This window comes from Notamacropus eugenii, chromosome 4 (assembly GCF_028372415.1).
Source record: "Notamacropus eugenii isolate mMacEug1 chromosome 4, mMacEug1.pri_v2, whole genome shotgun sequence".
In the NCBI taxonomy this organism is placed as follows: Eukaryota; Metazoa; Chordata; class Mammalia; order Diprotodontia; family Macropodidae; genus Notamacropus; species Notamacropus eugenii.
The window spans coordinates 120,866,015-120,881,427 of NC_092875.1; the positions used below are offsets into that span (position 1 = coordinate 120,866,015).

At 40.3% G+C, this 15,413-nt stretch overlaps 1 protein-coding gene across 2 annotated transcripts in view; it reads left to right on the forward strand.

The window, feature by feature from the left end:
• The window catches only part of FBXO32 (F-box protein 32), a 45,196-nt gene that overhangs the window by 19,844 nt on the left and 9,939 nt on the right, over positions 1-15,413 (forward strand). The window contains exons 5-6 of one of the 2 annotated variants that reach the window (XM_072603151.1): positions 11,246-11,339; positions 11,948-12,132. The exons of the other annotated variant lie outside the window; for it this stretch is intronic. Of the exons in view, the coding sequence (XP_072459252.1) occupies positions 11,246-11,339; positions 11,948-12,132 (279 nt within the window). The remainder of the gene's footprint in view (positions 1-11,245; positions 11,340-11,947; positions 12,133-15,413) is intronic. 2 annotated transcript variants of the gene reach the window in all.

The following is a 15,413-nucleotide window of genomic DNA, read 5'->3' on the forward strand; positions in this document are numbered from 1 at the left end:
ATTGATTGACTAAGAGGGAGACCTCAGTTACCATCTAGTCCAACCCTGTCATCTGACAGAGTGTGTGTGTGTGTGTGTGTGTGTGTGTGTGTGTGTGTGTGTGACCTTAGGCAAGTCACTTAACCTCCTGGGCTTCATCAAGCTCATCTGTAAAATGAGGAGGTTGGAGTAAATCACCTCAAAAGTCCCTCAGAAGGAGGATGAGAATCCCTTTTACATCCATCGGATCAAGGTGGTCATCTGGTAGTGCCTTTAAGACTTAAAAGAATATTTTGCAGACCTTCAAGAAATTATTTCATTGTTTATATGAAAGATTGCCTAGGACTTGACCCCAGCATTTTTTGGCTTCCAAGTATGCTTACTTCCTTTGAAAATGAATAATCTTTAACCATGAATTTCTCAGATCATTTCAAAGTTATTTAGAATGTTAAGAAAAATCAGAATACAGCCTACCTATTGGTGTAACAATCTGAAAAGAGTTGATTTGCACCATGAGCTGAAGGTCAACACATTTGGGTTCTGCCATTCAAGAGACGGAAAGGAAGTTCCAAAGGCTGGGACCCTTCCTGGAGTTGGAATGTAGTTATCATTAGGAGGAGTTCCCTGAGAGATCCCAGCTGTCATAAGGGCACATAGGGGACACATTATCTCCAAGGTAATCAAATGACTGCACCGCCTTCCTCATGGGCTCTCTGTGAACAACAAATAAGGTTAATGTTCATACAAAACTTTGTAATCCACAAATAGCTATCCACAAATATCAACCAACAAGCATTTATTAAGCACCTACTATGTGCCAGGTTCTGTGCTAAGACCAAAGAGACAGTTCCTGCTCTGAAGGAGCTTATAGTCATGCAAAAAAGATATCAGCCATCCTTTATTAAACACCTACTGTGTTCCAGGTGCCGTACTAAGCGCTTTGGATACAAAAAGAGGCCAGACAGGCCCTACCCTCAAAGAGTTTACAGTCTGACAGAGGAGACAATATGCAACCAAGAGACAGACAGAATTAACTGAAGATAATCAATAGAGGGAAGGCGCTAACCTTAAGGAGGATCAGGAAAGACTTCTTGTACAAGATGAGATTTTATCTGGGAAGTAAAGGAGGCCAAGAAAGCCAGGAGGCAGAGATGAAGAGGGAGGGCATCCCAGGCATGGGGGAGAGGCAAAGAAAATACTCAGTGTCTAGAGTGGGAGTAGTGGCCAGGATACCTGTGTCATTGTATTGGAAGAGTATGTGGAGGGGAGTAAGGTATAAAAAGACTGGATGAGTGGGAAGGGTCTAGGTTATAAAAGGCTTTGTTATATATTTATTTTATATTTGAACCTGGAAATAACAGCGATTCACTGGAATTTATTGAATCAGTAGGTGATATGGTCAGACCTCTGCTTTAGAAGAGCAGTTTGACAGCTGTAGTTTAATCATAGCATTCTGCTCTAGTTGAGCCTTCTGATAACTAAAAGCTCTACGAATAATAATCACTCATATTTATGTGGAGCCTTAAATTAGAGTGTGGGGCGAGAGGTCGAATTGTAAAATACTTCTCTCCTGACCGTGAGTTAGGCAGTACAAGTATTACTTTGCAGATGAGGAAGATTAGGCTATCGAAGCTCACCTGACTTGTTCATCCTCATATTGCCAATAAGTATCTTAGGTGCAATTTGAACCCAGGTCTCTTGACTCTTTATTCTACACCTGCTATGTGGAAGGCATGGGACTGGAAGGGGATACAAAGATGAGGAGCAGAGATGGGAGGCAGAGTTGAGGAAGGAACTAGGCATAGGTGTTTTAAGAGATAGCTGATAATAACTTTCAGTGGCCAGCATGCAATAAGGATAAACAGGAATTCTTGTTAAGAAGGAAGGGACTCCAGTGGACTCTGGTGGTCAGAAGAGTCTTCACAGAGGTGATATCTCAGCTAGGGCTTAGAAGAATAGTAGGCTTAAGCCAAAGAAGGAAGAGAGCATCCCAGGGCAGGGGAACTACATGTGCAAACATGCAAAGACAGAAAAGTACAGGGTGGACTCAGGAATCATCACCAGGTTGGTGTCTGACTGAAACTCAGGCTAGACTTAGGTGAGTGGTCTGATAGATCGGACCTCATGAAGCCAAGCCAATTAATTGGACTTTATCCTGCAAATAGTGAGGAGTTATGGGAGTTTTCTGAGTGAGGGAGGGGTCAGTGTAGGAAAAATAGATCTGGTAGAGGTCTATCTGCAGGGTTGGCTGTTGGCTCCTAATGATACTGAGGTCCAGAACTATTCTCTTTGTTCCTGGTTCCCTTGACTTACCTGTTAAATAAAGGGAAGTACTTTGTTCAATTTTACTTCAAAGCTCTGCTATTTCTTCACTGTTGGTCCTTCCTCCACTGAAACAGATTCCAGCCCCTTCATGATTTAATGGGCAGTTTCAGAAGTTATCATGGCCAAGAAAAAAGAAAAAAAGATTGCCTGGTGGCCAACCCTGTGATGATGAGCCTTTCTGAGTTTAGCTGGGTTGGTCTTTGGACACCAGACCCAGATCCCTTTGCCAGGCCTAAAACTTGAAGCCCTTCCAGACTGAAAGAAACTGCCAGAGCTTATGTTTCTCTGGCATAGTCTTTGAGCACCCAGGGTCACCTCCATGTCCAGGAAGGCATGAGAGGAAGGCACCTGGGGTGGAACAAAGGATAATGCAAGGATCCTGGATTGTACACACCCCAGCAACAGACTTGACAGGCCTGTGAGGTCTGGGTTTTTTGACCCAAATTACCACCCTGCCCCACCCATTGTTCCCTGTGGAATGAGAATGAGGCTACTGTTTGACAGCTGTGTCCACAATCAGCCAAGTTCTTAGAGGCCCTTGCCCCAGCTCATTCCTATCCAGAGGTACTGATGGATCAAGTCAGACAAGCAGGGAACCTTGTCGATACCTCCCCACCAGTTCTCTGAAGCTGAGCCTTCTGTGTGAGAGCTGTAACCACTGAATATTCCTGGGGTGGTTTTTTTTCCTAAATTGCCACCCTTGTATTCTTTTTTTTCCCTAATTCTTCCAACAAGTTGCCGCATTCTTCCTCCTAAGAATGTATTTTTCAAAACAAGAAATGTTTTAGCTTAAATTGACCAGTGGTTTGGCAAATGAATTGCTGAAATATGGTCCTGTGATCCAAAATTTAAACTCAATGCCTTCAATTAAAGCCACTCAAAGGCCAAGTTTTTGGTAGATGACAGCCTGCTTGTGCATTTTGCCACCCTGAGGCAGGTACTTCCCCTAGAATGACCTAGAATGAGTTGGGCACTTCTGCCAATTATGTTCCTTTCCCCTTTTACTTTAGGATGCTCCTCTAGGTTTTCAGTCTTCTATTGTCTTCCCTGACCCCTTAATGAGGTTCAGCCTTTCTCCCAGGAGGACACATATTTTGTTTAAGCACATTTTGTTATTTTGTATCTCTGTGTGTCATATTACTAGACTATAAGCTTCAGGCAGGCAGGAACTTTGTCTCATCTAAACTTTGCATACCTCCCAGTACCCAGCACAGTGTTCTGCATGGGATATGTGTTCAATGACTGTCTGTTGAGTAGAATTGAAATCAAGTGAATGGAATTATGGAGGGCCTTTAAAACCAACTGGTGAGAGGAGATTTTTCAGTATTTGACCAAAGACAACCATTTTAGGCTGCTAAGTGGAAGGATGGAAATGTGTTTTCATCTGTAGCAGAATGCAGGATGAATCAAATGGGCCAGGGTTAACTCTGGCTATGTTGAAAGTACAATTAATTCTTCTAGACTTGACTGTTCTTTTAAAAAAAGAAAGAAAGAAAGTCAAAGGGATATTTTACTTGCAAATAATATTTACCCAATCTTGACATGCCCTAAGATTATTAATGTGGTTGAAAGTGATTCTCATCCAACCTGTCAGTGTTTGGGCTCAAAGTCAGCCCAGAACTTTCCACGGTTTTAATTTGTGTCATCCATTGAGTAAATAAGGGTTTTGAAAGAACAGAGTCTGATGGAGAGAGAACAGAGCAAAATAAAAGTGGGGGTTTATTTTTTAAAAGACAAAGACTTCTTAAGGGTGTTTAACAGTGATATTAACAGAAGAACCAGAAGTGTGAGAAATTGCATACAGTGCGGTGAAGCTTCTCAAAGCTGGGATGATAGCAAGCCTTTGATGTCGTGAAATGTTCTCTAATCAACCACGTGCATCATAGAGGCTGGAAAAATCTCATTGTCACATGAGGGGAATTTGGGAATGAATCTGTTCTGGTTCCTAACAATGTATCTTGTGCATAGAACATGCCTCTAGGGTTACTGATGGATAAAGAGCACTCGACTTGGACTTGTATACAGCCTAGGGTTCAAGAGACTGCCACTTACCAGGGTGTGACCTTGGGTAAGCCACTTCCCCTCTGAGTCCCATTTTCACCTTCTGTAAAAGGAAGAGATCAAACTAAATGATCTTTAAGGTTCTTTCCAGCTCTATCAGTCTAGCTAGGACCTGAGTTCATATCTGACCTCAGACATTTACTAGCTCTGTGACCCTGGACAAGTTTATTTAACTTTCCTCACCTCAGTTTCCTCAACTGTGAAATGAAGATAACAGTAGCACCTATTTCCCAGGGTTGTTGTGAGGATCAAATGGGATAATACTTGTAAAGCATTTAGCAAGGTACTTGGCACCTGATAGGTGCGTAATCAGTGTTTGTGGCCCCCACCCTTCCTAAGATCCTGTGAGCCTTTCTATGACTGTTTAAAAGATAGATAGATAGATAGATAGATAGATAGATAGATAGATAGATAGATAGATGATAGACAAATAGACAGACAGACAGACAGACATTTGCTGCTCTAGTCTTGGGTCTGCTTTTCCTACCTGAATTTGTCACAGCTTTGAATGACAAATAACTAGGTCACAGTATTGCCATATAAGAGCATCAACTGGCTTCATGACTTGCTAGAATAATGTTACAGTGAGGTGCTATCAGACACTTTTAAAGGGATACTTCATGAGGAGGCTACATAGCCTCCTAGAAAGAGCACTTCCTTGTAAGAAAATCTGGGTTTTACTCCTAGGTCTTCCACTTACTAGCTGCGTGACCTTGTACAATGTCCTTGGAGCCCTTTCCTCATTTGTAAAATGAAAGTGTTGGACTATATTGCTTCGACCATATCCTCCCAGATCTAGTATTATAACACAAGAAAAGATAAATGATGACATTCCTTTTAGCTCGGCTAACGGTGGGCGCACCAATTCATTTCTGTAGGGACAAGATCTCACTCCTACCCATTAATCTTGGAAGCTGTTGCAAACCCTGGTGGTCTCTTTACTGAGATTTGCGACGAATCTTCAATGGCAGAGCAGTAGCAACAGCCGAGGCTCAAGGGCAGGATGTGGTTTTAGTTTGTGGTAACTATCATTCCTTCATCCTGTTTCTCAGAAGCATTTATCTTACTGAAAAAAAATTAGTCACTGCTGAATATACAGTAAGGATAGGTGGTAGTAGCAGCATAGAATTCAGAAACTGTGACCCTACCTATTTCTTTCCTTCTTCACCTACTTCTCTTCCTTTCTCACCTTTCCTGTTTTCTTCCCTTCTTCTGTCTTCCCTTTCTTCCCATCATTCCTCCTTTTCTTCCTCTCCTTCTTTCTTCTCCTATCTTCCTTTCCTTCTCACTTTCCTCCTTTCTCTTCCTTCATTTCTCCCTTCCTCATTTCTCTTCTTCCTCCCCTCCTTTTCTTTCTCTCAAATCTCTCTCTCCTTTCTGCTTCAAATTTCCTTCCTCTCTGTCCCATTCCTGCTGCCCTCACTCCTTCCTCAGTTCATTCCCCTTCCCTTTTTTCTACATCCTCCCTCATTCCTCCTTTTGTTCCTCCTCTCCTTCCTTTCTCCCTCTTTCCTTCTCCCCTCATGAGTATCATTAAACATAATAATTACTAAAATTTGTTTAGCAGACAATGTTTATCCGTTTTATTTGCTTTTGCCTTCAGAGTAATTGCTCAGTTCTTACTGGTAAATGTGCCTAGCTCCTACATGACAAATTCTTTCCTGTTCTCCCTTACCCTCACAAGGAGGGGAGGAAGTGGACACAGTCTCAGATATTAAATCAGCGTGGTAAGCAAATGTATACCAAATCAACATTCACCCTGTGTACTCAAGCACATACACAGCCAGAGTTACGCAGAAAGTAAAAATGAAAGTCGCATCTCTTTTCAGCTGGTCCTCAATAAAATATTCTTAATAATTTGTGTATGTACAGGAAAGTGGAGCTTAACAGCTTTTGCCCAACATAATAGTCTTGAGATGAATACTTCCTGGCCACTCTTTCTTAATGTTAAAACCTCCATTAAAGTTCTCCTCTGGTACCTTATTTTGGTGTGGAAATGATCCTGAGCTCTTGAAGGCAGTACCAGAGAAACACAAACTCAGACAGGATCTTCCTAGCTGGGAAAGAACCAGTGCCCCCTGCCCTGTACAGGGGAACAGCCTGGTTCAGTTCAGAGAGGCTCATCTCCAAAGGGTTAGACATCAAGTGAAGGTTTGTGGGGTTGCTCTAGATGTTGTTGCTCCAGTGATATAACTGACATGTATTTGGTGCTGTAAAGTTTTCAAAGGAGTTTGTATGTGATCTCATTTGAGACTCACAACAGGCATTAATAATATCCTTTTACAGAAGAGGGAACTGAGGCACAGAGAGACCACTTGACTTGCCCACAAATACACATCTTATTATCAGAGGCAAAATTGGAATTCAGGTGTATCTGACTCTGTTCACTCCATACACTCTATTGCCTGTGTTGGCTGAGTACCAATGCTGATGATATTATAGTACTTTTAAAAAAATTGAAATATGTTATCCAAAGCAATCAGAAACCTTGGCTTACTTTCTCTCTCATTCACCATTTTTAAAAAGGTACCCACAGTAGCCAGTTCATCCTTTCTTTCCTTCCTACTTTCTTTCCTTCATTCAACAAACATTTCAAGAGAAGCTTATTACACAGGCCTGTAACACAAATGGGCCAACCAAGCCCCTGCAACTGTTGTCCTGTTATTCTGTGGAATAGGATAACCCCAACGGCTGCTATTCACAGTATACTGTTAATATAAGCTTTCAGACTTTGTTTTTCCTGAAAGCGTCGATACATAATTAGCCTCCTATTTTCAGAATGTAAATCGATCCTGGATAACGAAAGGGAAAAGACATGACCCATATTTCATCCTATCAAATTCCATGTTGATGGGACTATGGAGTTATCATATCTTTAGGATGTGTCATGGCAAGATACACAGCAGACAGTTTCCACATCTGTAAAATGAGGAAAGGGTTTGAACCAGCTCAAGTATCAAGCCAAGTCAACACTAACAGGTCCCAGGTCACAGAATTTATCACTGGAAAGGAAGCTTAGCAATTACCTAGTATTTCCAATACTTCAAATACAGTTTCCCCACACACCCTATTTTACCAGAGGAAACTAGGGCACAGGGAGGTTCAGTAATTTGCCAAAGGTTACACAGATTGTAAGCAGCAGAGAGCCAGGATACAAACTCAAATTCTTTTTCTAATAGTAAAAACTATGTTTATGTAGGACTTTGCAAAGCACTTTTAAGTTTACAAAACACTTCACATTTATTATCTCATTTGGTGCTCACAACCACCCTGTGAGGGAGATGATTTTGTTATCCCCATTTTACAGATTAGGGAAACTGAGGTAGGAAGAAGTTAAATGATTTGATTGGATCACACAGCTAGAAAATGTCTGAGATAAGAATTAAACTCCAGTCTTCTAGACTTTAGGTCAGCTACCAGGTAGCTCATGGTTCTAAAAAATTCTATAAATCTGTAATATGCTTGATAGTGATGGTGTAGGAAAATAGCAACAATATAAGACCCAAATAATATTCATGTTAGTTTCCTTCCACTCACTTAATTCCTTAGAAACTTTATGATTTCACCAGCATGGACAATACCTCTAGGAATGCACGTCATAAACCATCTAGAGCTTAATTAAAATTCTTCCGGAGTTGCTGTGCACCAAGTACTCTCCCTCTAAACCCCCAGTGCAAAAAAAGATCATCTGAGAACCAACCTTCTGGTAATGAATCTGTTCTGAACTGTGCTATAATGGACTTTTCAGATGACAGTAACATCAACTGATCACCAGCCTTACAGCCTGGTAGGACTTGCCAGAACTAGAGCTCCCCTGGCATTGCCTTTGAGCACCTCCATGCCATGATGAAGAGACACTGGGATAGGACTTTGGTGGAGGTTTTCTCATTGGTCCTCCTCAAAATCAGAAAAAAGTCAGCTTCAGCCTGATCAGAAGGTGGCTGCATAGGCTATATATACTATGACATAGGGTTCAAAGCAAATGACAAAAATGATCATTAAATTTTGCTAGAGCTTAGACATCCAATTTCAAGATGACAGCAGACAAATGCTCCTTTTTCGAAGGGAAAAATTCTTCCAGTCCATTAAGAGGTATCAGTATCATTATCATGGTCAACAAGGTGATCTGTAAATAGCACCACCTACAGACAAGAGAGGCCAGGGCATTAATTGATTCCACAAATAAGTGAAACATTGTTACAAGGGGCTATCAGAGCAGTATTCAAAATGAAACAGCAAACCTACTGGTAATTCTAGTCGTGCTGGGATCAATTATGTGATTTGTTCTTTAAACCATCCAAGTTTATAAGTATTCTGTGTGTCTATGTGTGTGCTTAAATTTCCACATATTGTAGTCTCTGTTAATATTCCTATTTTGTAGCTTGGGAAGCTGCAGTACAGCAAGGAAGATTATCTTTGCATAGGAATGATTAGTATTAAAATAAAGAGCTGGTGAATCCTAAAACCCGAGAGTTTAAAGGGACCTGCAGTGTCATCGAGCTTAACCCCAACCTGATGCACTAATCTTCAGGATTCCTGACAAGTCATTACCCATTCCATTATTGGGAAGCTTTGGTAATTTAGGTCATGCCTTACATTGAACCAATATCTTCCTCCTGTAATTTCTACCCATTACTGCATTATTCAAAGAATACTTATTAAGCAACTACTCTGTACAATGTATCATATTGGGTAAGAGATAAAAGGATATATACAAAGAAACAGAAAACATGAAGGGAAGAAACCTGATAGAGTGAAAAGAACGTTGAATTTAGAGTCAGAAAACCCAGTTTTTCAACTTGTAAAGAGTAGCTACTTAATAAATGTTGAATGCATGAGTGAATGACTGAGTGAATGACTGAATGAATGAACTATCACACTACCTGTGTGATCTTGGGTAAATCACTTAAGCTGTCTGGGGACCTCAGTGTACTCATCTATAAAATGAGGAGGTTGGACAGATGATATCTAAAGCCTTTTCTGGCCATAGAGTCTAAGGTCCTGCCTCAGAAGTATGTTTGTTATGTTTTGATTTGTCGGTCAACTTCTTTAGCCACCAAATACTTTTTCATTCTGTTTCTCCTTTCATAGCAACCTCTCTGACCAAAGGCCTGAGGGCATAACCCCTTCCTCAATTGCACAGTCCCCACACCCCACACCCCACCCACCTGCATCTTGTGACTTGGAGCATTTTTAGACAAGGTTTAAAATAGCCTATTACTGTTAAGGAGTTGATGGTTACAATGGACCTTGGATTTGGGATGGGCTTCTCAGTGAGACTCCTTCTTGGTGTTAGGGCATTTTCCCCTTAATGATGAGTCACAGGACAAGGCAGCCTGCCCTTCTGAGCAGTGATCTAGGTTTTTGTTTTCTTTCATCTTACTTTGTGAGGGTCATATGAGGTGCAGGATATTAATAGAACAGCAGCCTTCTGGTCCAGGGTGTTGGCCCAGCCAATAAGTAGAAGGGTTGATCAGTCACTTTTAACCACTCCAGCTCCCCAGTTGACAGTCACATGCCTGGGGAAGAGTGCTGAGCAAAATAGGCAAGTAACAGAAATAAGTTTCTTTGTTGTGAGCTCACAGCACACAGCCATGTACAAACCCAGTGTTTATATATGCTAGTCATTCTTTGTTGCGTGCAAAACCCATAACTTGAATGGCAATCTCAAGTAGACCAAAGGTTCTTAACCTCAAGCCCATTAACTTTTTTTTAACATACATATTTTTATGACTGAATTCAGTCTAACTGTTTTCTTCGTAATCCTGTGTATTTTGCTGTATGCATTTAAACACATTATTCTGAAAAGGGATCCACAAGCTTCACAAAATTGCCAAACGGGTCCAGGACATCAAAAAGTTCATAACCGTGAGTTTTTGCTTTAGGTGAATCAGATACTACCAAAAATAGGGAGACACCATGGTCTGGTTAAAAGAGCAGCAAACAAGGAGATAGAGGAAACCTGGTATAGTACCACTTTTGCCAATATTTTGTTGCATGACCTTGGGAAAGTTGTTTAAATTCTTTCAGCATTTCTTTCCCTTATCTATAAGAAAGAAATTACAGAGATTGAACTAAAGTCTGTTCTAATTCTCAAAATTATGTAAATATTTCTTTAAAAATTTCTTTCATAGCCCTCCCTCCTCCATTCCCAGTAGCAGTATTACAACATTAGCTACCTTGGACTTGGGGAAAGGAAAATTTTCATTAGTACCTTTTATTCTTCTAACTCCAAATGCAATTATATTCAGACTGCACTGGAAAAATATGCCTACTTTGGTAAACTCCAAAAAGACTTAATAAAGGTTTAAATTATATAATGAAAGTATAATCTATTTGGTCATTTGGGGCTGCTTACCCAAAAACCTTGATTCTCCCCCATCATCTTCCTCTGTTCATATTTTGAACCTTTCAGTGTTCAGTGCTAGTTCTTTGTAACATTAGGTCTGGGACAAAGAGAAAAGGCAAAATCCAAGTCTGTTTCTTTAGCTACTTGGGAGGTGATTATGCAGAAGTAAAGCATTAGCAGCAGGTCCCAGCAAGCTTGTCTCTTTTCACAAGGCATGAACTTCATGGGGTGCAACAAAAGGAGGACAAACAGAATAGGGTGGTCCCAACTTAAGCCAAAATTTATATTTTGAAAGAAAAGTATCTGATTCTTCAGTCTGCTTCCTGTGCTATGGATTTTTAATTACTCCCATTTATCTTTTATTTTGAGCATCTGCTTCTAACTGAGGCTGGCCCTGCCTGCCATTTATCTCTTTAGCCGTCAGTGTGGGTCTGTATTGTGTCACATGACTCAAAGCACAGATTAGAGGTGGGGAAGAAGGGGGGAAATCTTCTGTATTCTAAGCCTGGCAACGTCTATTTTTATCCACAGCTGTTGGAACTGATAGCAAAATCACAGCTCACTTCTCTGAGTGGCATTGCTCAAAAGAACTTCATGAACATTTTGGAAAAAGTTGTGCTGAAAGGTAAACCTATTTTAATACCTATACATACATACATACATATATACACATAATATATACACATACATGCATGTACATATATATTCATGTGTTAACTGTGTATATACATGTATGTATGTGTGTGTCTACTTCAAAAGGCATAAGGAGGGTACCAATAAAGTATTAAGATTGTTTAATTTTTAAAGATGGATGATAAAAAAGAACACCAAGCTATAAAACTCTCATTGCTATTATATGGAACTTATCAGTACCCAATTCATTGAATTTTCTAAAACCTTCCTCTGTTCCATAAGGAAACATCTCCTTCCCATTGAACACCATGGTCCGGTCAGTTCTCATTGCTAGCATATATCACCACCTTAGTTTGTGAACTCTCCAATCTTTAACATAAGTTCCTTGAATGCAGGAACTGTTTTGTTTTTATATCCCCAGCACTTACCAAAGTATCTGACATATAATTCACTTAATAAATCTTCGTTGGTTATTTATTAACTGATTGAAAACAGCACTTCCTGGAAAAATAAAAACTCAAGGGTTATGCAAAATACAGAAAAGAGGAAGAAGAAGAAGAAAACACTAAATACACAATTGTTTATCTTTTTCCTCCCAAGTCCTTGAAGACCAACAAAATATCAGATTGATAAGAGAGTTGTTGCAGACCCTCTACACATCCTTGTGCACCCTGGTCCAAAGGGTAGGCAAGTCTGTTCTGGTCGGGAACATTAACATGTGGGTGTACCGAATGGAGACCATTCTACACTGGCAGCAGCAGCTGAACAACATCCAAATCACCAGGGTGAGCAGGAAAGCTAAGCGGGGGAAGAACCATTGGTATGGGTGCCTGAGCACAGCTGGGACTGGCGGGGGGCACCCTAGGGCTTCAGAAGCCTCTAGTTATGGCAGGATCTCTATTGTTATGACTTGGTATGTTAACAGGGCCCTCAACAAGAAAAGAAAACAGTCAAAACATTCTCTGACAGAGTAGGCTAGGGAGGGAGAGCCAGGAAAGGGGGGAGTGGGTGATCTAAGGGAAAGGGCAAGAAAAGCATGATGAGAAAATAGAAATTTCTCCAGAGTTTGTAGTCACTGAAATCCTTTAGAAGACTTTGAGGAAGTCTCCTCTTTTCTCTGTCCCTTTTCTAATGAACTTGTTACTGTTAGCTTCAAGATACTATCAATACAATACAATATTGTTAGCTGTCAATACAATAGAGCTGGGATTCAACTGACTTTTTCCTGAAGTAGGATTTGGGGCTGGTACTGACCTGGAAATTACAGTTCTATGTATTCATCATAAAGACAAAAGAACCTTTCAGTTCAGGGTTTGGATACAAATGTAGATCAAAGAGGGCACTGGGGAACTCAGTTTGCATCTGTATGCTTATTTCTATTTTAAGATAAAACTTTGGGTGTGGAACACTATACATAATGTCAGATTTAGTTGTATTGGTTAGTTTTGCTAAAAACTTTTTTTACTCTTTTTATTTGTTATAAAACATATCTCTGGTAGGGGAGGAGGAGAAAATATATTGAGAAATATATTAAGGAGAAATCTATTGAGAAATATATGCAATATAAAAACTAAAGATATCAATGATTTTTTAAAAAAATAAATAAGTAAAGCCCAAGCATAAGATATCACCCATTGCCAACATGGCTAATAGCTAGCAAGTGTTGCCAGAAAAACACATGAAAAAGAAATCGGTGGATTCACTGTGATATAATGGAGGATCAACTTGGGAAGACCTGGGTTCAAGATCTGCCTACTTTTAACTGTGTGACTTTAGATAAGTCACTTAACTATGCCCCAGGTCACTCTCTAAGACAATACATTACCACAAGTTGTTGATTATCATATGTAAGAATTTCCACCCTAGAGTTCCCTACACTGATGAAAACACAAATCTGAACACAAATGAACAAAGCATTTCTATTGGCATCTTCTTTGTTTGATTTTTAGCATGTTAATCATTGGAATAAGATGGCTTATAGTGGTTTACTGGACCAAAGAAAGTAGTCCTGTCTGTTTCATATTGGCCAGAAGTAATGTGAAGAGACTTTCTGTGCCTCTGCAAATAATTGTTACAAAAATAAGTTAATCACCGAAGTAGCTGTGCAGAAAATTCAAAATACCATGTGTGTTCTTCTTGTTATCTTGTCACAATGTCTCTGAGGCTTAATTTCTGAATCCCTAAAAGGGAAAGAATAATTCTGTCACCTCCAAAGGCAAGTGGAGAAAGAAGGCTATTCAAGTAATTTTTTTAAAGCATTTGTCTTAATTATCTGAGTATTTTAGGGGGAAGTTCTTAGAGATTTTTATTAGATTGGTGTGGATTGCCTTTTTGATTTTCCCATTCTTCCCTTCTCATGCAATAAATCTAGTTTTCCCAATCCAGTTCAGAATAAGGTAAGGAGTACTTCCCTCTCTCATCAGTGTCCCCTGGAGCTTGGAGACTGTGGGGATGCAAGCTGAGTGGAATTGTGATGTTGTTCTCAAAAGCAGCGTAGATGCATGCTTGGGGAAGCTAGAATTCTCTATTGACATTATGTGACCTAGTAAGGTTTACAAAAATTTGTATATATGTGATCTTATTTGAGCCTTATAATAACCCCATGAGGTTGCTTGTATCATTATTTTCCTTTTACAGAAGAGGAAACAAGCTCAGAGTGGTCAACCCTTCACTTAATAAATGATCTTTGAGGTCCTTCCTAGCTTTAAGTGTCTACAATCATCATTAATATTAATAATAGCCCTAATTCATTATCAATAATAACCAAAGAAAGGTTAATAAACCGTGGAAAGAGCACTTAGTTTTGTAATAAGAGGGCCTCATTTCAAGTCTCAACTCTGCTGCAAACAACCTGTGTAAGCTTAGGCAAATCCCTCAGCCTCTCTAGGCCTCAGTTTTCTCATTTGTAAAAACAAGAGAGTTGGACTAGACAACCTCTAAGATCCCTTTCAGCTCTGGATCTGTGATCCTAAGAGTAGCATAATTCTGCTAAGTACTTGAAAGCTTGTGATACCCCTTTCTTCAGCAACCCTCCAAGGTAAGGAGTGAAAAATTATCATAGCCATTTTACAGAGGAGAAAAATAAGACTCAGGAATTGAATGACTTGCTCAATCATCCAACTTGTATGTCAGAGCTGGGATTCTAATTCATATCACTTCTGGCCCTCATGTTCTATCATCCTATGGGTTTTCCATTTTATCCATGGTGCCTGTGATTTAGGACCTGAACCCACAGCTCCTAATGCCTACTCCAGCATGCTTCCCCCTTCCCACAGTCCCTAGTGTACTTCACCTTACACCTTAGTGACTTTAAAGTAAATTGCTCCAAGAACAACATCACAGTTCCACCTAGCTTGCATCTCTGCAGTTCCCAAGCTCCAGAGGATACCAAGAAGAGAGGAAAGTAGGTTTATCACATGAATGCCCATGCAAAGTAAGAATGCTTGGCCAGTGTTCTGTTAGCATCCTTGGATTCCCATCCCTTTTTGAGCTCAGCTTTTCCCCAACACACTCACACGCGTACACACACACACACACACACACACACACACACACACACATTTATAGTCCAGATACACTTTCAAATTGGATCCTATGGAGTCAATTTTTATAAGCTAAAATAAACAACATTCATTTAGAAAGGCTAAAGAGAAGGTTAGGACAATCAGGAGGGGTTGTTGCTCTTGTTTTCTGGATGAACAAATCTGAGGCACCTGGGATGTGTGCGGCAACGCAGGGTTCTATCCCATACTTCTACATACTGCCAAAAGCAGAATTACATCGTGGAGGGGGGTGGAGGGGTCAAGGAGTGGGTCAACGTGGCTTCTAGCCAGGTGCTGGCTTGGAGAAGAAAAAGAATGGCTCTCGTTTCCTTGGTTCATGTTTATATTCAGCAAAAGATGATGAGCATGTGAGTTCTTAACCGTTGATAAGGAGGAAAGGCTCTTCAGGGGATTGAGGTAGAGATCTGGTTAAAAGGTCAGGTTTGAAAAGCTGAGAGTACTCACTCTGACTGCCTGCTGTGCTCCCTCCTAACAGAAGCAAATGTCATAATTGGCCAGTGGGT